This window comes from Mauremys mutica, chromosome 3, assembly GCF_020497125.1.
Source record: "Mauremys mutica isolate MM-2020 ecotype Southern chromosome 3, ASM2049712v1, whole genome shotgun sequence".
Lineage (NCBI taxonomy): Eukaryota > Metazoa > Chordata > Testudines > Geoemydidae > Mauremys > Mauremys mutica.
In genome coordinates, this window is record NC_059074.1 from 145,856,965 (window position 1) to 145,882,030 (window position 25,066).

Genomic DNA, 25,066 nt, shown 5'->3' on the forward strand with positions numbered 1-25,066 from the left:
CTGTGGATACTGGGGATGAAGAAAAACCCAGGCATGCTCGGAGAACAATCTAGTAAACTTCAGTGCCTTGTCTGCCAACAGAAATGGAGCAGGCAGTACGGACATTCCTTTGAGCATAAAACAAGTAGTGCCAACAAGGTGGCACCTTAAAGACTAACAGATTTTAAGGGACAACCGGACTCCTTGTTGTTTTTGTGGATACAGACTAACACGGCTACCTCCGATACTTAAAACAAGTAGGACTCACTTCATAGATACCAGACTTGAGTATCCATTTAGATTTTTACCTTTGGAAATCTTTTTACCTATTAAGACTTCTGAAAGTCTTTAAGGGATCATAGATGCATAGAGGTTGTAAAAGAGAAATAAGCATGTCACTTTATAATTACCATGGGGAAAAAATAGGGTTAAAGAAACACTAGCAAATTTTATCAAGCGCTGCATTTTCACTAACACTCCTCTGTCATGAGTTTCACTTTCCTGCTCTTTCTGCTCTATTCTTGAGTTGTCACTTAAGTGAAATAAACTCTTCTGCAGCAGCAACAATAAACCACTTCCCACCTTGAAGTGTTTAGCATGTAGTCACTTTTCCCTTGCACAGTAATGGAAGGGCCAGAAAGATTTTGCAGTTGGAACAGAAGGAACTCCATAGGTGATCAGGGGAGGGGAATAGTAGGCCTGCTAGCGAACACTTACAGAGGCTGAAGGGACTCAGCCACTGATCCAACTGTGAAGCAGGTAAGTGAACTGGTTGGCCAATACTGGAACTGAAGACTCAACAGTGGAATGCAGCAGGTTTTATAAGTCAGTGACACAGTTTTAAACACCTGCACTGCCCCACTGGCTGAAATATGCTGTTGGTTAAAGCTGTGTGGAATTTGCTTTACGGCAATCCTGCTTCTGTTGAAAATAATAGGTTGCATTAAAACCTTCCACATTTAATATGATCTTTATTAAGATCTATCTGTTGTATATATGTAAATACCATGTATGTGATAAATTACATTTTACGCAATTTTGACCACATCACCTGCTAATCAGTGCCATCTTACAGCGTTCCAAACTTGGGATTAGCTTCAAACAGCTGCCATGTTTATTTTAAAACTATAAACAAAAAAAACTCTGTCAAGGTTTCCTTCTGTCTCACTCCCCCCCAAAAAACAAACAAACAAACAAAACAACCCTGCAGCAAAATGACTGACCCTTGCTCACTCTGAAAAATAGATGGGGGATGAGCAGGTGGTACTGTTAAAATAGTACAGGATTCTGCCCAAACAGTGACAAATTGAAGGTACCCAACTTGCAATTTATTAGTACTAGAAATGACGACTGCAGACTATTGATTACCATATAATCAATCCCAAAGGGAGAGGCAGGAATTAAGCAATGGAAGGGTGATCCACAGGGTGTACAAAGTGTGTGACGCAAGGCTTATACAGTGTAACGAAGAATCCTTGATTGTACATGTCAAGAAATAATGTCTGTTTGCTTTCAAATAGCTTGAGTCTTAAGTATTTTGTGTGCCACCAGCGTGCACATTTACTTCTCTTCGTGCAGTGTAGTTGAGGCCCTGTATCTCTGCAGTGCCAATTCTTTAGTCACTAGGAAAGCACTGAGACGTCAGTATTCTTGATGGGCCATCCATTTCAGTTATTGTTTACTGCTGTGTCTGACTACAATACATTTGACCTTATGGTAACTAAGGATCCATGAACAGATGTAGGAATATGAAAAAAATTGTATCAATTAAGAGTCAAGTTTCTAAAACAGTTTTTCTGTAAAGTAAGTATACAGAATACACAATGGTGTTGAGAAATCTATCAAACTCTAGAGTATCTTTGAGGATGTGAGTATGACTATAGTCTTAGTCATTGCATGGTTCTGTTTAGGCTGAAACTGTAACAAAAGGAACTGAACCCATGGTAGTTTAATACTATATTACTAAATTCAACCTAAATAAATTTTTTAAAAGCTACTCTGTAGTACGAAAGTTGATTGACTCTTGCGTAAGATGAACTGCATTACAAACTTATGGCTTTGTCACTTGAAAGCAATGCAACCAACCCAAATTTATGCCACGTTCCCATATAATCTTAATATAGGTCCAATATGAGAGTGTGGGAGTCTCCATTATTATTAAAAAGTTCTAGAGGTACTGTTACATTTTTCCAACTCTTGATATGCTTACATGGAGAAAATAGGCAGTTTAGTTTAAATTTTAACACTTGTTTTATATTGTTTTGTAATTATGCAGCATTTCAAGGATTTAATACGCTTACGTCGGACTGCAGAGTGGCCTCGTTCTACTTTAGACACAGAAGTATCCACGACAAAGGAAACGCCAGAAATTGAGCCACTTCCATTTACTCTGGCACATGAACGTTGTATCTCAGTAGTGCAGAAGCTGGCGCTCTTTCTTTTGTCAATGGACTTCACTTGCCACGCAGATCTACTGCTGTTTGTTTGTAAGGTAAACAGAATGCTATAAAAGTAGGCAGTGGGGTTGTTAAAGTGAAGTTCATTTTTTATCGAGAGTTATCCTAAAGTATGTGGTCTGAGCATGTATGTTTTCAGCATAGTATTGATGAAAATATCTGTCAGATGCTTCTTTTGCCTTTGCTTGAGGATACATTAAAAATACTTAAATTATTGAATTTGTAATGATCTGTAATAATCTCAAGTTCCCATGTTTTCCAGTATTTGAAAATTACATAATGGAATTATGCTTGCAAAGTATCTCCTACAGAGCACCATTTAAAAAGATACTTTTACATTAATACAGTTTAGCTAGAATAAATTATGCAAGTAAACCTGAGAAGGGAATAATTCATCTACTTATTTTAGCTCTTCACAACTTTATTATTAATATGAACGAAGTATACCATTTGTAAAGAAGAAAGCTGTTACTTTGTTTTTTCAAATTGTATTATCAAATACACATAACTAGTACATTCACAACTAGTAAAACTATTACAGTAAGTTATAACCTATTTTCCTTTAAGATAACTTATTTTAGAGCACTGTCACTCACAGTAGGTGGCTCATGTTTTGGCTTAAAATAAAGATTTTTGTATAAAGAACATGCTCATTTAATTTTAACTGCAGACAAAAGTAACCAGGAGCCTTTGAAGCTTTCAGATGCCTCATTTTAGCTTTTGTTAAGCATATTGTTTCGGTTTTACAACCAAAACTTGGATGCAATCTATTGAATCTGTTTGTAGTTGTTCCTTGAGGCTTTCTGAAACTTTTTTAGAATTACATAATTACAACTGACCTTTCCACCATTTGGAAACATTTGGACTGCACCTCAGTTTGTTCAGATACCAGATCCAGTTTAGTTTTGTCCACAGGCTCCAGGACTTGACCAGGCTCTTTCCATTCTTGTGTCGGATTCTCTGCCAGCAGATGTGCAAAGAGAATAGCAATCCAGTGCTCCTGTCTTCATTGTGATCCTAATCTTCAAATCTGATTTTAGAGTAATAGTAAGCAAAATATTCTTTCCCTAAGGATGGAGATTCGACCACCTCCATAGGTATTCCATTCTAGTGCTTCACTACCCTCCTAGTTAAAATAGTTTTTCCTAATATCCAACCTAGACCTCCCCCACTGCAACTTGAGACCATTGCTCCTTGTTCTGTCATCTGCCACCACTGAGAACAGCCTAGCTCCATCCTCTTTGGAACCCCGAACTTCAGGTAGTTGAAGGCTGCTATCAAATCCCCCCTCATTCTTCTGCAGACTAAATAAGCCCAGTTCCTTCAGCCTCTCCTCATAAGTCATGTGCCCCAGCCCCCTAATTATTTTCGTTGCCCTCCACTGGACTCTCTCCAATTTGTCTGCATCCTTTCTGTAGTGGGGGGCCCGAAACTGGATGCAATACTCCAAATGTTGCCTCACCAGTGCCAAATAGAAGGAAATAATCACTTTCCTTGATCTGCTGACAATGCTCCTACTAATGCAGCCCCAGTATGCCGTTACCCTTCTTGGCAACAAGGGCACACTGTTGACTTATATCCAACTTCTTAACCACTGTAATCCCCAGGTCCTTTTCTGCAGAACTGCCACTTAGCCAGTTGGTCCCCAGCCTGTAGCAGTGCATGGGATTCCTCTCTTCTAAGTGAAGGACTCTGCACTTATTGAACCTCATCCGATTTCTTTTGGCCCAATCCTCCAATTTGTCTAAGTCACTTTGGACCCTGTCCCAACCCTCCAGCGTATCTGCCTCTGCCCCCAACTTAGTGTCATCTGCGAACTTGCAGAGGTGCAATCCATTCCATCATCCAGATCATTAATGAAGATGTTGAACAAAACTGGCTCCAGGGCCGACCCCTGAGGTACTCCGCTTGATACCGGCTGCCAACTAGACATCTGGCTAATGGGTAGTGATCAACAGCTCAATCTAGCCATCTTTCTATTCACCTTGTAGTCCATTCATCCAATCTATACTTCTTTAACTTGCTGGAAAGAATACTGTGGGAGACCGTATCTAAAGCTTTGCTAAAGTCAAGATATATCACATCCACCGCTTTCCCCATATCCTCAGAGCCAGTTATCTCATCATAGAAGGCAATCAGGTTGGTCAGGCATAACTTGCCCTTGGTGAATCCATGTTGACTGTTCCTGATCACCTTCCTTTCCTCAAAGTGCTACAAAATGGATTCCTTGAACTGCTCCATGATTTTTCCAGGGATTGAGGTGAGGCTGACCCAATCTGTAGTTCCCTGGATTCTCCTTCTTTCCTCACCCACCTTGTCAGCCTATAATATAGCATGCAGATACCAATCCTTTACCTTTTCTGTCTTGTTACATCCAAAATGGCCAGGTCCATAGAGCCTTAAAGTAGCTGATGCTAAGATGGTTACATACTAATTTGCCTAGTGTCTCAGGAAATTATTTCTTGAGGGAATCAGGACTCAGTACTATATGCTTTGTGGCATTGTAGACAGAAAAGACCTTTTGTTACCTGAGGCACTTGGCAGAGCAGCATCATGGCTGCCCTTCATTATACTTATGATTTTCTGCAAAGCAGGTTTCCATTTCTCTTAAGATGGGTCCAAAGTTAGAGATTAGCGATTGTGGGGGATGCTGCGTGCTAGAATGGAAAATTTTCTTACTCAATGACATCTAAATCTATCTTTTTTTTCCATGAAGAAATACTTCTTTGTTATATTCACATCTACAAGGAATCTTTGAAATCTTTTCCCATAAACGGACCTCTTCCCCCAGCCTACTCCACCTGAAATTTCTTTTTAATTTCTTGTACTATGGCTTCTTCTGGGTCCATGTCTGAAGTTAAAACACATTTGAATACTGGTAAATAATACTGAGTGTTTCTATAAAACTTTGGACATACTCGCCTGGTTTGAAAGTTATAAGGTGCGTGACCACACTCTGGAGCCACTTGTTCAAGTCTGAACTGCTCCTAGCATTTGTGGGAATGAAGGCATTAGCACAAATGCTTCTAATTCAGGTGAAGGGAAATCATTAAACAACAAATTTTCCTTTCTATAGCATCTATTGTTAGTACCTCACACTTACATGCCTTTGATCTATCATCCTGCGAGATAAGTACTGGTATAAAAACCCATTGTATTAATGGGTAAACGAAGTCCTAGTCAGTGGGGGAACTGACTTTCCAGAACGATACAACATTTCTCCCTGTATGTTGAAAATGGTGGTGAAAAAGTGAAGGACTACTAAATCTGATGCATCAAACAATAAAATGGAAATACGAGTGGGATAAATGAAGTGGGGTGATATGCGATCTAGAGTTTATTGCCACTTTTCTGGGAAGACTCATTATTTGAGACTTAGTTACTCATGACTGTCATCCCGAACTTGAAACAATAAATCTTGATGTTACATTTACAAATTCAGTTTTGTTGGGGTGTTGTCTGCATGCTTGTTTTTATTTTGTTTTGGTTGGGTTTTATATTTTGGAAAATCAGTTAAATTGTATATTTCTGAAATTCTTTTACAGGTTCTTGCTAGAATTGCAAATGCTGCAAGACCAACAATTCATTTGTGTGAGATTGTGAATGAAACTCAACTAGAAAGGCTATTGCTGCTTTTGGTTGGGACCGACTTTAATAGAGGAGATATCTCTTGGGGAGGAGCATGGGCTCAGTATTCTCTGAGTTGTATGTTGCAAGATATTCTAGCAGGTTTGTTAAAATTCAGCATGGTGTGGGTTTTTTTTTTGTTTTTGTTTTTGTTTTTGGTTTTTTTTTTCAAAATGTATTAAGCAGCAATTCCTCTCCTCCTCTTCTGTCTCTTCCCCCCCAACCCTCCCCCCAGTTATTCCAGTTATTTGATTCTCTAATGTGAAACATGGAAAAGTCTGCTAATGTGATTAAGCTAATGAAAGCATGGAATGTCGTGGTTGTAGGTTTTACAAAGAAACAAATTGAAGATATTAGTATAAAATGAAACGTTTAATTTAGATATAATTTTAAGCATTGTGGCCTTCATTTTCAAAAATCACTAGTGATTTTTGCATACCCATTTGAAACTTTTGACAGTTCTCTCGCTTTCAGAAGATATTGGGCATCTCCTTGAGGCATGATTTTCAGATGGGGTTATTTTCAAATTAATCACCCAAAATTGCAATTCAGTTTTGAAAATTTGGACGAGTATGCTCAGATGTTAGTATTGCAGTCAGAGTACAGGCTGAACCGCTAAAGGAGTTGTCTGCTTACTGCAATATATAGGAGAACTATTGGCAACAATAGCAGCCGAAGCTATGGAGGAAGGAGCCATGGGAGAAGATGCAGGAGCTTCTGCTGTAGACTCTGATGACTCTCTTCAGCAGTCTGCAGTTCAGTTAGTGGAAACGATAGATGAGCCTTTGACACATGACATCACAGGTGAACATTCAGATACTATTTATATTGAAATTATGTTGAGGAAATAGAATGTTAAATTCTGTTTAGTCAGTTAACATTTTAAAATGCTTGATGTACTTGAGTCATTATGAATTCTGAAGCTTGCTTAATCCTGAACTCTCTCAAACCTTCCACTGTGTAATGCATGGTAACGTAGTAGTTTAGGTAAGTACTTTTGTGTGAATTTTAGCAAGGCATTCGTTTAAGTTTTGAGTTGTCTTATATCAGGGTCCCACAGGTTTAGGTTAGCAAGAGGTATCCGTAAGCTTTAGCACTTACTGATTCTTAAGCATACTATTTCAAATTGGCCACTCAATATTTTCAACTGCAGTTGTTGAGACACTGAGGGCTCACACTCAGTGTGTCTTCACTGAGTTCACTTGAAAAGCAATCGTAAAAGTTATGTATGTGGATTCAGGAGTGTGGTTCATTGATAGTGAGCTGATAAACTAGAAATTCATCATGCTAAATGTCTATGCTCTTTTTTGGCTGTGTCTATTTAATTGTAAGTAGGCCTGTAAACTTGGGGAGCACATTGTATTTTGAAGAATAATCTGTTCCTGCGAGGAATTAATTAACAAAATGGTTAATTCTTACTAAATATACTACGAATGTGTATATACACTAGGAATGTTCTATAGAGCTATAGAACAAAACAGCAGTCTAACCAGCTTCTAGAACAGAGGAGAGCAAACTACGGCCCACGGGCCAGATTTGGCCCACGAGCCATTTTAAGCTGGCCCACACCATGCGGCTTCCAGAAGCCGTAGCATGGCCCACTCTGAGGGTCGTGGGCTGCTCCACACCTAAGAGCTGGAGAAGGGACTTCTTCTGAGCCGCTTGAGTTAAGCACCCTTCAGAGCCTGCACCCCTGAGCCTCGCCCCAACCCCCTGCCCCAGCCCTGATCCCATGCCCGCTCTCCAAACCCCTCGGTCCCAGACCAGAGCACCCTCCTACACCCCAAACTCCTCATCCCCAGCTCCACCCCAGAGCCTGCACCCCCAGCTGGAACCTGCACTCCTTTCCACACCCCAACCCCAATTTGGTGACCATTCATGGCCCGCCATACAATTTTTATTTCCCGATGTGGCCTTCCGGCCGAAAAGTCTGCCCACCCCTGTTCTAGAAGCTGCTTCCTCTGGCAGCTCTACATTCTGACTGTACAGATGTTGAGGTAGAACATTACTTCAGTTTGGTATTGCATTTTACTCTTTCTAGACTCTTGGAAACAATAGGAACACAGCAAATCTAAAGGTCGCCATGAAACACAGAGACCAATAATATCCATTGGAGTAAAATATAGCACTGCCATAAGATGAGCTAAAAATTTGGCTAAGTCTGACTTTCAAGCCACTTCATGCACCTCTTCTTGAAAAAGTTTAATTTCTCTTTAGAGAATTAATACTCCTGTGTAAATTCAATACTGTATTACTCTTCTAAAAATACTGCAGTGAAAAATCTTTTATGAGGAGAACTTCAACTATGTATTTCTCTATTCAACTAAAATTTCAGACTGTTGCACTAATAAGAACAAATTAAATAGGTATTCTGAAACTAATTTTTTTATTGCACATAATTTATCCAAACCTAGATTTTGGCCTCCAGCTGAATTGAGGTGATTTGAAAGGTGAATGGCAGAGGGGAAAAAAAAAAAAGGGTTAGTGCCACTTTTTGGCATTTAGGATGTGGGAAGACTTGGAAGGTTCCTTCTGACACCTTTTTGTTTCTCAAATCTGAAATGTCAGTTGTTCAACAGTGCATTATGACAATATCTCCCTTCACCCCCCACAGACACACACTGGTGATTAATAAGTCTTCCAGATTGGACCAGAATTTGAATTTTTATATTTTTTTAAAAAGAGATGTAGCCTTTAGTGTACATGAAATTAACTTATTTTGTGGTCTTCTTGGCACATCATAAACAAGCAAAAAGAGTGTTTGCAAAAATGTTTTTCCTTGTAATTTGGCTCATGACTGTGGGAATTATCTAGGTTAGGAATAGAAATGAATTCTAGATTCAGGTGTATTAGAAATATTTGTTGCACATTAACATTCTGTACTTACTATGTCTTGCTCCGCATATCTTTCTCCCCAATAATTATTGAATTTTGAACTTCTGGGTGAAAAAATTACTCTATCCTAATGGTAGTATTTTGTGTTTATCAACTAAGGTAAGATACTGAATTTACCTGAAGCTCTCACATGGGTAGAATTGCTGTTTATGATTTATAGGGTTTTCAAAAAAGATAAATTGTTACTAATTATGGTGTTGAAAACAAAGCAAACTCTTATCTCATTCAACAATCTTTGCTATGTGCTCTGTTACTTGACAATATTAAAACAATTTTAATCATCCAAAGGTGCTCCCCCTCTATCATCTCTGGAAAAAGATAAGGACATTGACCTAGAATTACTACAAGACCTGATGGAAGTTGATATTGATCCTTTAGATATTGATTTGGAGAAAGATCCCCTAGCAGCCAAAGTCTTCAAGGTATGGCCCACGTGAGTTTTCATAATAACTTCTACCTGTGAAACAATATAATCTCTTACCTTTCTGGTGTTTGTCTAGTGATATTTCATGTCATTAGACCTGCTTTAGCTGTATACTATGAAGAACAATATTTTGAAGTTAAGAGACAAGCTTTGACAGGCAGGAGTGTAAATACTGAGTATAGTCATAATTTAAGGTTATAAAAGCAAAATATTCCACGATGATCCATGTTGCAACAAGTTGTAAAGACAATAGAACGGGTCCCCAACGCGGTGCCCGCGGGCGCCATGGCATCTAAATGCGCCCACGTCCTGGCCAGCGGTCAAGCATCCGCCGAAATGCCGCCGAATTTCTGCGGCAATGCCTCCCGATGACGCCGCTTGCCGCTGACAAGCGGCATCATCGAGAGGTGTTGCTGCTGAATTGCCGCAGAAATTCGGCGGCATTTCGGCGGATGCTTGACTGCCGCCACGGTCCTTCGTCTGGCGCCCGTCAGACGAAAAGGTTGGGGACCACTGCAATAGAAGGATAGTAATTAATCTCCCCTCACATACTAGATTGTAGTGTTAAAAAAACAAAACCTACTCCCGATTGCTTCTTGCAATTCATTTGTAACCTTATCCCTCATTGACATGAAAAGTTAGGATATATATTTGATGTACTCGCACTACTGTAAAATGCATTAGCACTACTTAAAATTCCACACTTCCCTACTTAGAGTATTAAATGGACCAGTTGCAGTGTCAATCTGTTTGACTGCTGAAGGGGGAAAAGTGTAAACACTACACCTTATTTCAGAGTAACAGTGTGGGAAGCTAAACACGTTTACACTTGATGCACTAAAAGTTTTTTTTACCTAGAGTATAAAATCAGTGTATTTTAAATACAGTTGTAATAAACAGTTACATCTTGCTGCTTTTTCTTCCATAACATTTCCAAGCTCACTTTCCTCTCAGTCCATACCACTGACGCTTTCATCCAGGCTCTCATCTTGTGGCTCAGCTTCTGCTTTTTGGTCTTTCCAGCGCTCACCTCAGCCCTTCAGGTTCATTTGAATTCTTCACCTAAATCATCTTCCTGGAAATCACTTAACCCATATTACAGTCTCGCACCCGTTCCCCTGTATGTCTCTCCACTAGTTCTCCTGATTGCTCGATGCCACCTAGCCCCTAACTTATCTGCTCTTTCATGTAATTGTTGCCCCCCTGCCCTTTCTTCTGCTAACAATGCCAACCTCTATTACCTATTTCTGTGCTGCTTCCACAGACACCATCACACTTTCTTCCAGACTGCCTGAGTGGGATGCTTTCCTTGTAGTAGTCCATAAAACCATTACTAGTCCATAAAACCATCATATCCATCCTCAAGGCCCACTTCTACTACGCAGCTACAATAAATTGCCAGCTGGAAACCTGGGTAGATGATCAATAGGGACTTCTGATATTTCTCTTTCTGATTTAAAAAAACAAAAACAAAACTACACATACCCCCCCCCAAAGCTACGTTAATACATGCTTTTATTTTATTTCCTCATCCTCCTTCCTTTTGCTTATTATACACACCATTGCTAATTGTCTTAAATTGGATAGGAAGCTCTTTGGGGGCAGAGGTGGTTTTTGTCTATTTTGTACAGTACCTTTTAAACTGAAGCCTCGAGACAATACTGTTGTACAAATTAATGTTGATGTTGCACTGTGTTTTTAAGAAATCATATTTCAACGTCTCTTGTGCAATCTACTTGAGTGTAATATAAATTTGAAAATGAATGCATAGTATAATAGATATATGTGCAAGATAGAGTTTATTACTTAAAAGTTGATGCCAAGATTCTGAAAGATGGGTGCCTAAAGCTAGGTTTTTTAAATCTTTCTTTAGGCACTGAAATAAGTGGCCTGATTGTCAAACAAGTTAAGCACCCAGTAGCTCTCATTGAACACAAGAACGGCCATACCGGGTCAGACCAAAGGTCCATCTAGCCCAGTATCTGTCTACCGACAGTGGCCAATGCCAGGTGCCCCAGAGGGAGTGAACCTAACAGGCAATGATCAAGTGATCACTCTCCTGCCATCCATCTCCATCCTCTGACAAACAGAGGCTAGGGACACCATTCTTTACCCATCCTGGCTAATAGCTATTTATGGACTTAACCACCATGAATTTATCCAGTTTTCTTTTAAACACTGTTATAGTCCTAGCCTTCACAACCTCCTCGGGTAAGGAGTTCCACAAGTTGACTGTGCTGTGTGAAGAAGAACTTCCTTTTATTTGTTTTAAAGCTGCTGCCTATTAATTTCATTTGGTGACCCCTAGTTCTTGTATTATGGGAATAAGTAAATAACTTTTCCTTATCCACTTTCTCAACATCACTCATGATTTTATATACCTCTATCATATCCCCCCTTAGTCTCCTCTTTTCCAAGCTGAAGAGTCTTAGCCTCTTTAATCTTTCCTCATATGGGACCCTCTCCAAATCCCTCATCATTTTAGTTGCCCTTTTCTGAACCTTTTCTAGTGCTAGAATATCTTTTTTGAGGTGAGGAGACCACATCTGTACACAGTATTTGAGATGTGGGCGTACCATGGATTTATATAAGGGCAATAATATATTCTCAGTCTTATTCTCTATCCCCTTTTTGGATTACCAATTTTTGAAAACTTTTGCTTGAATCTTAATGCAGCTGTCCAGTTTATGTTGGATAAAATATACTATTTACACTTCCTGTGTACTGATCCAATATCAGAGATATATTTAAGAGAAAATCTCAGATGGTTTCCATTTGTACAGTCTAAAGATGAATAATTTACGTTTTATTCTCTCATTTGGTAAAGCCTATAAGCAGCACATGGTATGATTACTGGGGTGCTGACTATGGCACTTACAACTACAACCCTTATATCGGAGGTGTTGGAATTCCTGTTGCAAAACCGCAAGTATCCACAGAGAAGAATGGATCACAGACTGTGAGTGTGTCAGTCTCTCAAGGTAAGCAAGCAGTAGGTTCATTTCAATTCTGTTGTGGAATCCTTAGATATTTTTCTAAAGTATTTGCTTTGCTAAATAGTAATTAATGGCTACTGGAATGCTGAAGTGGGCATGTGCCTTCTGCTTGTGAAATCCTTAAGCGATTTAACTTTGAGATGCATAGTTTGAGAGTTTGTACACCAGAATTTCAAGATTCACAGGAGTATAAATAAAGTTTCTTTTGCTGGCAAACCAGAGGTTCATGCAGTAAACTAGAAAAGATTATACAAATTTTACATTATAGATGGAATTAGTGTATTACAAAAAGAGTGAATGTGCATGCTGTAGTTAAGAACATAAAAACTTCAATTTCTAACTCATTTTCAGTCACTTTTGACTTTCTGAAACTTTCACCTACTGTGTTGACATTTTCTATGGGTAGCCTTTACTCAAAAGAATGGTGCGTTTGTTTTGGCAGTTTGAACAAAAATGGTCTTGCTGTTCTGAAGTTGTGGTTTTTTTGTTTTTTTTTTTTCCCCACTCTCATACTCAATCCCTGCTACATTTTAAAAAAAAAAAGTTTTCAAAGCTGCTTTACTGAACCAGAGATAGGAAGTGGACAGCGTTGCAGGGAAAAGAGCCTTCTGTAAGAAGTACCTCTCATGTTCTTTTGGAAACTGGTTCTCGTTCCAGAATTATGACCCACTAAAAAATGGCGCTTGCACACATGCTCAGTACATGAGTAATTGTGAAAGGGACAGCCACGTGAGAAGTGAAGTATACTTTTTTTGAGAGAGAGAAACTATATTATATAGCACTTTAGTATTCTGTTGTTAATCACTACCTGAGAGCATATATTTACAGATTACTACAAAATTTTTGATATTGCTGTTCTGAGTATACATTTCTAACACTTACTGCCATCATAAAGAGCAGTGAACCTATTCACCAATTATAATCTAAAAGGAGAATTCTGTTTTGACAGTTGCTAATGTTGGATATGTAGCTGTGTCGATCTCTCAGTAGATCAAGCAGTGTCTTTTGTTAAATATTTAAATACATTATAATCCACATGTTTGTTTGATATTCAAATGTTACCTTGTATGCTGTTTTCTATAGCTTTGGATGCCCGTCTAGAAGTTGGACTGGAACAGCAAGCAGAGCTGATGCTGAAAATGATGTCTACTCTAGAGGCTGATTCCATTTTGCAAGCATTAACAAATACGTCGCCTACATGTAACTATACATTGCTAAATCTTTCTCTTCACTTACTGACCATGAATTTCACTTAAAACTTGTTTGCTTGCTAAGGTTAACTTCAGGATTCTCTCAAATAATTTGTAAATTGATTGTTCAGGTGGTGATACTAAAAAATAAAAGCGTAGGAGTCATTTTACAAAGTTGTGGAATATATACTATTATTTTCAACTGCTGTAAGGGAAATGCTATAAAGAAGAGGAATGGGTTTCATTTGGAGACTCTAGTTGAATAAAGACATGTTTAGTGAAGTCCTTAAATTTTGTTTTCAAGAGCTTGATTGTTGGCTGATTGATTGATTGAACAAAGGGGCATATTCCCACTTGGGAATTCCCTTTTAAGCTTTTCATGCAGTCCCATTCCAATAGTCTGTTTGACTATAGTGCACAGCAGAACCATAGAGCTTCTGCTGGCCAACAGCTTTGAAAGCCCATTTCAGTGGGGTCATGCCCCAAATAATGAATGTAAAGAGCTTTGTACCTGTCACTCAGGCACACCCTTTCAGGTTTCTGTAACCAGTAGTATAGTGACTTAAACACTGTATCAAAGATGTGAATATAACATGAAAAAATCAGTACTGGATAAGTAAATACAAATATTTTTTGCCTAGTATAACTTTTCCTACAAAAGAATTTATGAAAAAACTTGATTTAATTTTTTAGTAACTCAGTCTCCTAGTGGAACAGATGATTCATTGCTAAGAGGATTACATGCTGCTAACCAGACCAACCAGCTGATCATACAGTTGTCCTCCATACCTATGCTGAGTGTGTGCTTCAACAAACTATTTTCCATGCTACAAGTCCATCATGTTCAGGTATGGAATTACGAACTTTCAGAACTTTGGCTAGTACAGTTCTGTTCCGCGGTTAGTGCGTAAAGCGAAAACCGCGTATAGTCAAAATTACATTGAGTTGAATGGTGGGCGGAATCGCCCGCACTACAGGTACATATTAAAATTGTTGTTTTTCTCTTTTTTTTGTTTTTGTTTTTTGTTTTTGCCAACCGCGTAAAGCTGAAATCGCGCATGTTAAATGCGCTGTGACAGACCCAAACCAGTGGGGTACAGGAGTCTGGTAGAGGGCAAATATACTGGTCACTGGATGAGTAGTTTTCTGTTCCCTGAGTGACCAGAGCAGGGGCTGCACTAGAGTAATCAGGAACCTGCTAGAACCAATTAAGGCAGACAGGCTGATTAGAACACCTGCAGCCAATCAAGGCAGGCTAATCAGGGCACCTGTGTTTAAAAAGGAGCTCACTCCAGTCAGGCGAGGGGGAGCCAGAAGAGAGGAAGTGCGTGTGAGGAGCTGAGAGGAAGTGCGTGTGAGGAGCTGGGAGCAAGAGGTGCAAGGAGCTGAGAGGGAGAGGGTGTGCTGCTGGAGGACTAAGGAGTACAAGCATTATCCGACACCAGGAGGAAGGTCCTGTGGTGAGGATAAAGAAGGTGTTTGGAGGAGGCCATGGGGAAGTAGCCCAGGGAGTTGTAGCTGTCATGCAACTGTTACAAGAGGTACTATAGACAGCTGCAATCCACAGGGCCCTGGGCTGGAACCCAGAGTAGAGGGCGGGCCCGGGTTCCCCCTAAACCTCCCAACTCCTGAGCAGACACAGGAGGAGTTGACCCAGACTGTGGGGAAGATCACTGAGGTGAGCAAATCTGCCAATAAGCGCAGGATCCACCAAGGTAGAGGAGGAACTTTGTCACAGAGTGTAAGATGCGACAGACCTGTATTGAGAGAAGTGTTACATTTCCCCATATTCATAGTTTTTAACTGTTGAAAATAGAATGGGAAAAGACCTGTTTAGTTAAGTAGATGACTTTTTAAGTTCTCATGTGCAAATAGAGATAAAATAAATTACTAGGTATCCTAAACACTTATCTACAGAACATAACTTTTTTAATTTTTTTTTAACACTTCTGTAATTAGAACAGTATTGGATCTTTCATTGAAGGACATTGGGTACCTCAGCTAGTGATGAATGTTACTAAAAGTTAAAATTACATAACATTTAATGGTCCTGATTATGTAAGGGTCACACTGTGGAAAAAGTAGAGGCCCATTTACGTGTTTTGCCCTTGCATGTGTGCGCACGCATGCAAATTGAACAGTTTAAACATGGATAGTTGGGGGGCCTACCTTTCAGTTTGTATGCACACTTGTAGTTACTAAGCACATTTGTGTGCCTCCCCACATCAGTTTAAATATTTAATCAAAAGTCTATTGCACTAGCAGATTTTGAATAGTATAGTCCCATCATTGCTTGTGAGTAAGGAAAGTCACTGGCTTTGCGCATAAGGCATTCCAAAAGTTGTTATATGCTGAACTTCTGCTGAGATATCTTAAATATTGAGCTTTTCAGGCAATATGTAAACCATTCTTTTCTAAGAGAAACCTGTAGCATAGATAATTCTTAATTGTGTTTAAAATACAAAAATAAAAAAGCCATTGCCAGACTATAGTAAAAGTATTCGTATACTATGTTAAGTGAAGTTTAATTTTACTTGAAATTGCTGTATATCTGTTCGAGTTTCAAAGCTCTTCTGAAGAAGATTGTGCTTGGTTATGCTTGTCACCAGAGTGGTGATAGCAGAGAATGTAAAAAAGATGATTGATATTTTAAAAATCAAAATTGTTTGTTTTTCACATTTCAAGGTGCAGAAGTACATTTCTGTTTTTGCTGATTTGTTACTTTATATCAGCTATTTATCTTTTTATTTTCAGCTTGAATCGCTTCTACAGTTATGGCTCACATTAAGCCTGAATTCCAGCTCCTCTGGGAGTAAAGATAATGGCGCTGACGTTTTCCTTTATAATGCTAATCGGATACCTGTAATTTCTTTGAACCAAGGTAAAAATATTCTAGAATGGGATAATAGGAGTGTAAACAGCTAGAGTATGATTTTCACAAGTGGCTAGCGTTGAAGTCAGTGGTAAAACTTCCTGCATTTTTTTTCCAGAGACTCCTCTGGCTTTGTTTTCCTTAACATAACTTTTTTGTGAATGCTATTCATAGGTTATCAGAGAGCATTCTACCAGTTTGGTCTTTCTGGAAGGGTGGAAGAAACCATCATAGGATACTAATTCTGAGCAGTATTATTAAATTTCAATGGATAATATGTTGCTGTTCTGTCACTCCTATTTGTTCTGTGAGGACTTTATTTGGAATGCTATGTCTGCCAGAAGCAGGAGATATATCTGACATCCTTCTCTAGTAATTGCTTCCGTGACACCTTCCTCTGCCCCACTCACTCCCATTAAAGGCTGTGGAAGAAAATAAGCTCTTTGAACTGGTTAGTCCAAAGAAGGTGGAGATGGAAACTTTTTTTCTGCTGTTTCAAGAAATAAATAGGGCTGCCAAGCGATTAAAAGAATTAATTACGATTAATTGTGCTGTTAATAAAAGAATACCATTTATTTAAATATTTGAAAATGTAGAAAACATCAAAAATATATTGATTTCAATTACAACACAGAATACAAAGTGTACAGTGCTCACTTTATATTTATTTTTTATTGTAAATATTTGCACTGTAAAAAACATTCGTCCATTCTGATGACTGGTTCTGCTCAATAACGATCCAAATCAGTGCAAACCGACGCATGTTCATTTTCATCATCTGAGTCAGATTCCATCAGCAGAAGGTTGATTTTCTTTTTTTGGTGGTTTGGGTTCTGGAGTTTCTGCATCAGAGTGTTGCTCTTTTAAAACTTCTGAAAGCATGCTCCACACCTCGTTCCTCTCAGATTTTGGAAGGCACTTCAGATTCTTAAATCGTGGGTCAAGTGCTGTAGCTATCTTTAGAAATCTCACTTTGGGACATTCTTTGTGTTTTGTGAAATCTGCACTGAAAGTGTACTTAAAACGAACAACATGTGCTGGATCATCTGAGACTGCTATAGCGTGAAATATATGGCAGTATGTGGGTAAAACAGCAGCAGACATACAGTTCTCCCCCCCCCCCCCAAGGAGTTCAGTCACGAATTTAATTAACACATTTTTTTTTTAATGAGTGTCATCAGCGTGGAAGCATGTCCTCTGGAATGGTGGTTGAAGCATGAAGGGACATATGAATCTTTAGCACATCTGGCACGTAAATATCTTGCGACGCCAGCTACAACAGTGCCATGCAAATGCCTGTTCTCATTTTCAGGTGACATTGTAATTAAGAAGTGGGCAGCATTATCTCCCGAAAATGTAAACAAACTTGGTTTCTCTTAGCAGTTGGCTGAACAAGAAGTAGGACTGATTGGATTTGTAGGCTCTAAATCTTCCATTTTTTTTGTTTTGTTTTTGAGTGCAGTTATGTAACAAAAACCCCTACATTTGTAAGGTGCACTTTCATGATAGAGATTGCTCTACAGTACTTTAATGAGGTAAACTAAAAATACTGTTTCTTTATCGCTTTTTACAGTGTAAATATTTGTAATAAAAAATAATATAAAGTGAGCACTGTACACTTTGTATTCCGTGTAATAATTGAAATCAATATATTTGAAAATGTAGAAAAAGTCCAAAAATATTTAATAAATTTCTATTGTTTAACTGCGATTAATCACGATTAATTTTTTTGAGTTAATCGTGTGAGGTAACTGTGATTAATCAGTAGCCCTAGAAATAAGCAAAGCATCCTTCATCCAGCCTGTACTGCTTCCTGCCAGGTTCCACTAGTGAATCCTGTCACGTGCCCTGAAATCTCCAGTGAACATGTTACTGGGGATTTTGCTACTGAAATGACAACCCCACAGCATACCCTGAGGAGTGGATTTTGATCCACACACGAAAATCGGCCTGGTCATAGAAAAGTCTTAACCTTGCTAGCACATGAAGCACTGAAACAAATCAGTCACTGTCTCATTTATTCCATTCTGTAAGTTGGGAGACTTTGGGGATCTAGCTTAGTGGTAGCCTGGTATGAAGACATACCTCAAATTTTCTCCTGTAAATAATTGTGGTTAGCCTTCTTTATTTAAAAAAACTACAGTATTCTTCAGCAAAGTTAAAAACATTTAAGCCTACATTAATGAAGTTGCATACTTCAATCTGTTAGCCATAAAATGCTATAATATATTCCTTGAAAACAAAAAATTCATATTTTTTTTCATGTGCTGCCTTTGTTTGATGGAAGGATTTTACATTGACATGAAAAATTCTACTTGTGTTAATTCATGTACAGTCTCTTTTAAATGCACAGGATTAGCAGCAAAAGAAATGTAATGAACTTTCAGTCCTAATATAAACTCCTGATTATTACCTTTTGTTAAGGGCTCAGTATTTTGAAAAAATAAAGTGTGTTCTTCTTTACAGCATCAGTAACTAGCTTTCTCACAGTCCTGGCCTGGTATCCTAATACCTTACTCCGGACATGGTGCCTTGTGCTTCATAGCCTAACTCTTATGACGAACATGCAGCTTAACTGTAAGTTTTCTCTGAGTGTTGTTTTTGTTATGATGCTTGAAAACTAAATTACAAATGAAATTAAGTAAAATAAAAAGGTTCTTAATAAATGCAGGGGAGGTTTCAGGGGATAGGTCGTGAATTTTGGTGCCATTCACCTGCAGGGTGTCTGAATCTTACCCAGATTTTTTTAGTGACTTACTATAAATCCATTCTATGGGTGATGTCGTGTGGAATAAATAGATAAGTTCAAGTGTAGTTCATCTAACAAACCTCTGTGTAAAATAGGATATTTTTACTGAGCATATCTGCTCCTTTCAATCTTACCTGCTCTCTTCAGTGACACAAGTTTTGCTGCATTTTTTATTCGTGTTAATACTGCATAGTTAACATCACAAAGAGAGGGAGCTGAATTCTCTTCCTTCTTGTACATCATCAGAATGGCATACTAAATCATTTATACTGTTCACTCTCCCTGTAAAATGATGGCAACATTTTTATAACTGGTGATGGAAGGGAAAACTCAGCTTGACTTTCACTCACTCGAGCTGTCAATAAAAAATAGGAAAAAAAGAGAAAAGAAAACATGCAAGGTAACTTAGCTAAGTGTTTTTCCCCAACATAGCATATATCCATAATACCTCACTACAGTGGCATGACAAGCACTTTAAAGAAGTTTAATTGTTTAATTACATTTGTCAATCTTTAACCTTCGCTGTAAATCCTTTGTTTTTGTTAACCCAAAAAACCAGTAAGCAGTTAACATTTCTGACTTATCTTTTTTTCCTGTGAATAGACACCCTTGTATGCTCTTCTAAATTTAACAATGAAGTAGGGTTTGAACGAAAATGTAGTTTTTATTCAGATGTTGCCGAGTGGAATGTAAGTTAATTCACAAAGTTATACTTCACCAGCACACATGCAGTTAAATCTACTTGCTAAAATAACCCTTTAAGATAAAAATATTTTTGTAACCGTTTTTTGACAATTAATCCCCTAGGTCATTTTGAATATCTGGTGACATCACTTAACAGCAAACGCAGACAGGAAATTCCAATAATTTTTTTGTCTATCCCTTGTTGAAAGTGTTAGTGCTGATTAAGAAACTATAATTAAGTATTTCTTGGACATCCATTGCCACCCTGTCTAAATGTCACACTAATAAATCTCTTCTAAAACACTTGATATTTTCAAAATTCTTTACCAACTTTTAATTAACCTATGAGCCCACACAACATCCCTTTGAGGTATGTAAGCTATCTTCTTCCTCTTATCCCTTCATCTAGTGTTGAGTAATTGTTCAAGGATCTGCCATTTTCCTCTGTTTGAGGCGATATTAAGGTCCACCTGCTTACCTTCTTCTCTGATACAATGCATCCATTGCTTTCTCAGCATTCCTCAGGGTCTCCTGCCATACTATCTTACACTAGGTCCTCTTTCTTTGAGGTAGGTAAATGTTGTTGTTACCATTTGACAGCCGGAGAAACCAAGAGGCCAAGTAACTTTCCCAAGGGTACCTAGTGAGTAAATGGCGGTCTATAACCCAAGTTGCCAAACTCAGTCCTGTGCCAAATCCACTACGCCAAGCTGTTATGGAGTTCTTACACTATTTTTCACTCTCAGCGGATTGAAACAGTACTAGCTTCCACTTCTAGTTTTCTTTTTTCTTTTGTTTTTTGGCTTTTACTCTTTCCTCCCTGCTTTTTGACTAAAATGATGTTGGCACTCTAACTTCTCTAGCTATGGAGTGATATTTTTTGTTCATGGTGCTCCATCTGGAGCAATTTGTGAGAAGCAGCCCACAGAATAGGCCTCACTTGATAGCAAAGATCACCTTGCAATCCTATATCCTTCTAGTGTCTCAATTTTTCATCTTTATGGAATAGGAAGAGAATAAATTCTTTTTAATTGTTTTTTCTTCTACCCACAACAAACTGTCTTTCTTTTCAGATTAAGAGCGTGTGTCTTTTCATGATAAACATTCATAATCTGAGTTTGGAGAGCTGGTACCTGTTTTCTGTCTGAAGACAAGAGGCCAGGTCTTGCCTGTACGCCAGTCCATTCAGGGCATCAGACAAAAAAATTTCAAACCTTGTTAGGGGAACACAATCCTTTTTATGTTAACTTATATAAACGCTCTATTGTTTTAGCAATTTAATCTGGGCTATATGAGCTGGTCATGTCAAATCTTAAGATTTAAGCTTTGAGAAATAACATGAGATTATCCCTTTTTTGGATCACCTTTTGATTTGTTTTGTAATTTCCTCATTGCAGTCTTGGCTCTGAGCACAGTTTTGAATGCATTTAGAGAGGGAGAAATGATCTAAGGTTTGACACTGATGCAAGATAGAGAGTGCAGATGGTCTGGTTCCTCAAACAGGGGGACTTCTTTTCATTCTTAGATGATATTGAACAACCTCTGAGCTTGTCAGTTCTTTGAATCAGTTCTCACAGACTGGAGGAAAGATTCTGTATTCTGTTACACAGCATTTCAATTAGTGTGTGGAAAGTCACTTTCTTCTTTGCATTTTGGTCCCTGTGTGCATTCCACTGAGAGTTAAGCCACAGGCAATTCCAAGAGCTACTATGAAGGGTGTTGGAAGAACTCCAGCTCGCCTTAAATGAAGTCCAGGATACACAGCATAAATTCTTGGACATCCTGCAACCCACAGGATTCAGCCAGATAGGCCTTCTGGTGAACGAAGCGATACTGGAAGAGGCATGGGTCAAATGGCATACACTGGCAATGTGCAACCTCCTACCCCCAAGAGATCTGAGAAATGTGACTTTGTCCTGGCAAAGAAAGCAGGGTTTTTATTTTTCCACTTCCCTCTGAACTCTCTGGTGGTTTAGGCTGCCACAGAAAGATGTTGGCAGTAATATCCAACAGTCACCACTGATAAGGAGGCCAAACATCTGGACCTGCTGGGGAGGAAGGTGTTTACATCTACTAGCCTCCAATTTTTTATATTGAACCATCAAGCTGTGTTGGCTAAGTATGATCTAAATTATTCAACATTTCTAGGGACAGCAGAACAGGGCTTAATTTCAGCCTTTATCAGCGAAGGCAAGCTGGTGGTCAGAATTGCATTAGAGTCTGTGGCTGATGCAGCTGACATTGGATCAAGGTCAATGGCAACTGCTATCATGATGTGCCAGGAATCATGGCTCACTCTTCCAGGTTTCCCAGGGAGGTCCAGAATACTCCAGAAGACTTGCCCTTTAAGACCCTATATGCGTGGGGAGGGGGGAGGGGAAATGTATATCCTTGAGAGGAGAAGAAAGGCAGCAAGTACAGATCCTTTGCTGTAAAGATGACAAAGCCAGCTTATAGTGCTTCTAAGCAGGCAGCAGAGAATCCTCAAAAAACCAACAGGAAAACTTTCTTCTTTGAGTATTTGTCCATGTGGCTCCCACTCTGTGCACATGTGACCTTTTGTACAAGATCAGCGTCTTTGAATAGCAGTGTCTTTTTGGGCTGCACGTGCACCTTACAGATATTTGCACCATTAACTTTCATTATTGAATTGATTAGGTGTTTGATTCACATTCTGATTAATAACTGGGAAAGTTGCTTATCAATGCTGCAAATGACTGTTTAGTGGTTACCAGACACATTCATACAATTCTATCTGCCTCAGTATGACACAAGATGGAGGAAGTGGTAGGAAAGGAAGAGGACTGGCAAAATGGAACACACAATTTTTCTAAAACAAAATGTGAATATTAGGAGTTGTTAAATAGCAAGATAGAAAGGATTCTTGTTCATCTCAAAATGCAGAAAAAAACGTTTCTTTTGAATTCTCCAAGATAAAATGTTTCCTTGAATAAAGCTGTCTGTTGAACTAAAAGAGCAGTACATAAAGTTTGATCTTGAAAGTGAGACTTTATGCTATCAGCCTCAAAATGTAGCCTCAATGATAACTTAAGTCACTGTTTCAGGTTTTCCAGAATCACTATATCAGCTTCCTTCAGGAGCTGTATCTTAGTCTTCAACACCCGCCCCGTGACAAAGTCAGGCCAGACGACTGCAAGAGCATGCTTCTTCTGAAGAGTCTCTTTCAAACATATAGGCCATGAAGCAAGCATCTCAGGTCCCTTGGGGACAAGGGGATGCCCTGGTCTCACAGTCTCAAAGCCCAAAAAGCTGAAAGTATGGAGCAATGCAGCTCTGTCATCTGTTTTTGTGGAAGCAAATGAAGACATGATTAACTTGAAGCTGTTCTTCAGCAAACTCAAGAAGAAATGCAAAATTGTCGTTGCTTCCTTCAGGAAGAGCACCACTGGGAATTTCAACATACAGGAGGTTGTCGTTCAGCACTGCCCTCCAATTAACGTGTTTGGCCTCTGTAAGCCTTGAGCCTTAGAATGTTACAGGCCCTATGAGCTGAGAAAGATTACCTCAGGGCAATTAAGGACACCTGAATCCAATTAAGGGCTGCCTGAGACCTTTTAAAACCCCTCCTTTGAGAGAAAAGGGGAAAGATAACCTGCTGCCAGGCTAGTGGCAGCAGGTTATAAGCTTCTCGAGGGTGAGAGGCTGTGTTCCTTCCCATAGGGGAAATAGCCAAACCTGAGTACCTGCCAGGGAAAGGACTGACACCCCAGGGCAAACAGGACTGCAACCTGCCCAGTGAGGAGGCGCAGGGAAAAGTATCCCCCTTTTGTTTTTGTGTTTGAGACTGTTTGTTTCCTTTTGTTTGGTGGAGGATCACCCCTTAGGCCGACCCTGAGGCCTACTCTGAAAATATGACCAAAGTAGCACAGAAGGCGGAAGGCAAACCCTGCCCAGAGGGGCTGATTTACCTCAGGCCTGCCATTGCCAGAGGGGGGAAGTGCTAAGTCTGGCGAGATGAGGGAGGTGCCTTGCCAACCCCCCAAGTCCCCCCCCCCAAAAAAGTGTTTTTACTCAGTGATTTGGGTCACAGAAATATTGAAAAGTGAAAATGAGATTATTTAAAAAATGGCAGGTGTTTTTTGGGGCTAATTGCACCTCCAGGTAACGCACAAGAAGCAATTTAAACACTGTACCCTGAATACACTTGTCCATAAAAAATTAACATGCAGTTTCACTACTAAATGTTGCAAGTGAAAAAGAAAAATTAAGGAAGAACAAAAGAATTACCACTAACATTACTGCGAGATGGGTGGTTGAATGTGATATGACCAATCATTTATTGAAAAAAGATGGTTAATACCTCATCTTCCCAATAAAAGCAGCAAAGAATCCTGTGGCACCTTATAGACTAACAGATGTTTTTGGAGCATGAGCTTTCATGGATGCAACCGACGAAGTGGGTATTACCCACGAAAGCTCATGCTCCAAAATGTCTGTTTGTCTATAAGGTGCCACAGGATTCTTTGCTGCTTTTACAGATCCAGACTAACACGGCTACCCCTCTGATACCATCTTCCCAATAGCATTCAGTAGATTTTTCAGAAAGATTGTCTGTTTGCATCCAGCTACTATAAATATATTGAATATTGCACTGGGGACACTTAGAATATATTGTTGTGCTATGTTTTAATCTATAAGGAGGCACAGACTTTACAAAAATAATTGAATGAGGTTTTTGGAGATACTTGATAGGTTATTGGTTGACACTCCTGTCACTCTCCATGGACATCTGGCTTGATATAATTAGCAACAAAGTGAGGAAAACAAATGGGGAGGGATAGCTCAGTGGTTTAAGCATTGGCCTGCTAAACTCAGGGTTGTGAGTTCAATACTCAAGGGGGCCACTTAAGGATCTGGGACAAAATCAGTACTCGGTCCTGCTAGTGAAGGCAGAGGGCTGGAGTCAGACTTTTCAGGGTTCCTTCCAGTTCTATGAGATAGGTATATCTCCATATATTATTTAGGACAAAATAAAAAAAAAAGAAGGAAGTTAGAGGTGTTGTCTTTTAAATATAAAAGTCATAAATTGAGCCCAGAACAGAATGAAGCTGAGATTTGGTAATGGGTACATAATCCTGAGCTGTTTCATTCTCTTCTAGCATTTTAAAATGGAGGAGACCAGTTTCTACTGTGACAGGGTCAGGCCAGATGGCTACAGTAGAGTGTTAGAAGG

General features: G+C 39.1%; 1 protein-coding gene across 1 annotated transcript in view; it reads left to right on the forward strand.

The window, feature by feature from the left end:
- The window catches only part of BIRC6 (baculoviral IAP repeat containing 6), a 299,904-nt gene that overhangs the window by 101,123 nt on the left and 173,715 nt on the right, over window positions 1–25,066 (forward strand). Inside the window, 9 exon segments of the mRNA XM_045011913.1 lie at window positions 2,255–2,470; window positions 5,981–6,164; window positions 6,711–6,866; window positions 9,246–9,379; window positions 12,209–12,362; window positions 13,461–13,577; window positions 14,261–14,415; window positions 16,322–16,448; window positions 18,906–19,016. Coding sequence (XP_044867848.1) covers window positions 2,255–2,470; window positions 5,981–6,164; window positions 6,711–6,866; window positions 9,246–9,379; window positions 12,209–12,362; window positions 13,461–13,577; window positions 14,261–14,415; window positions 16,322–16,448; window positions 18,906–19,016 — 1,354 coding nt within the window.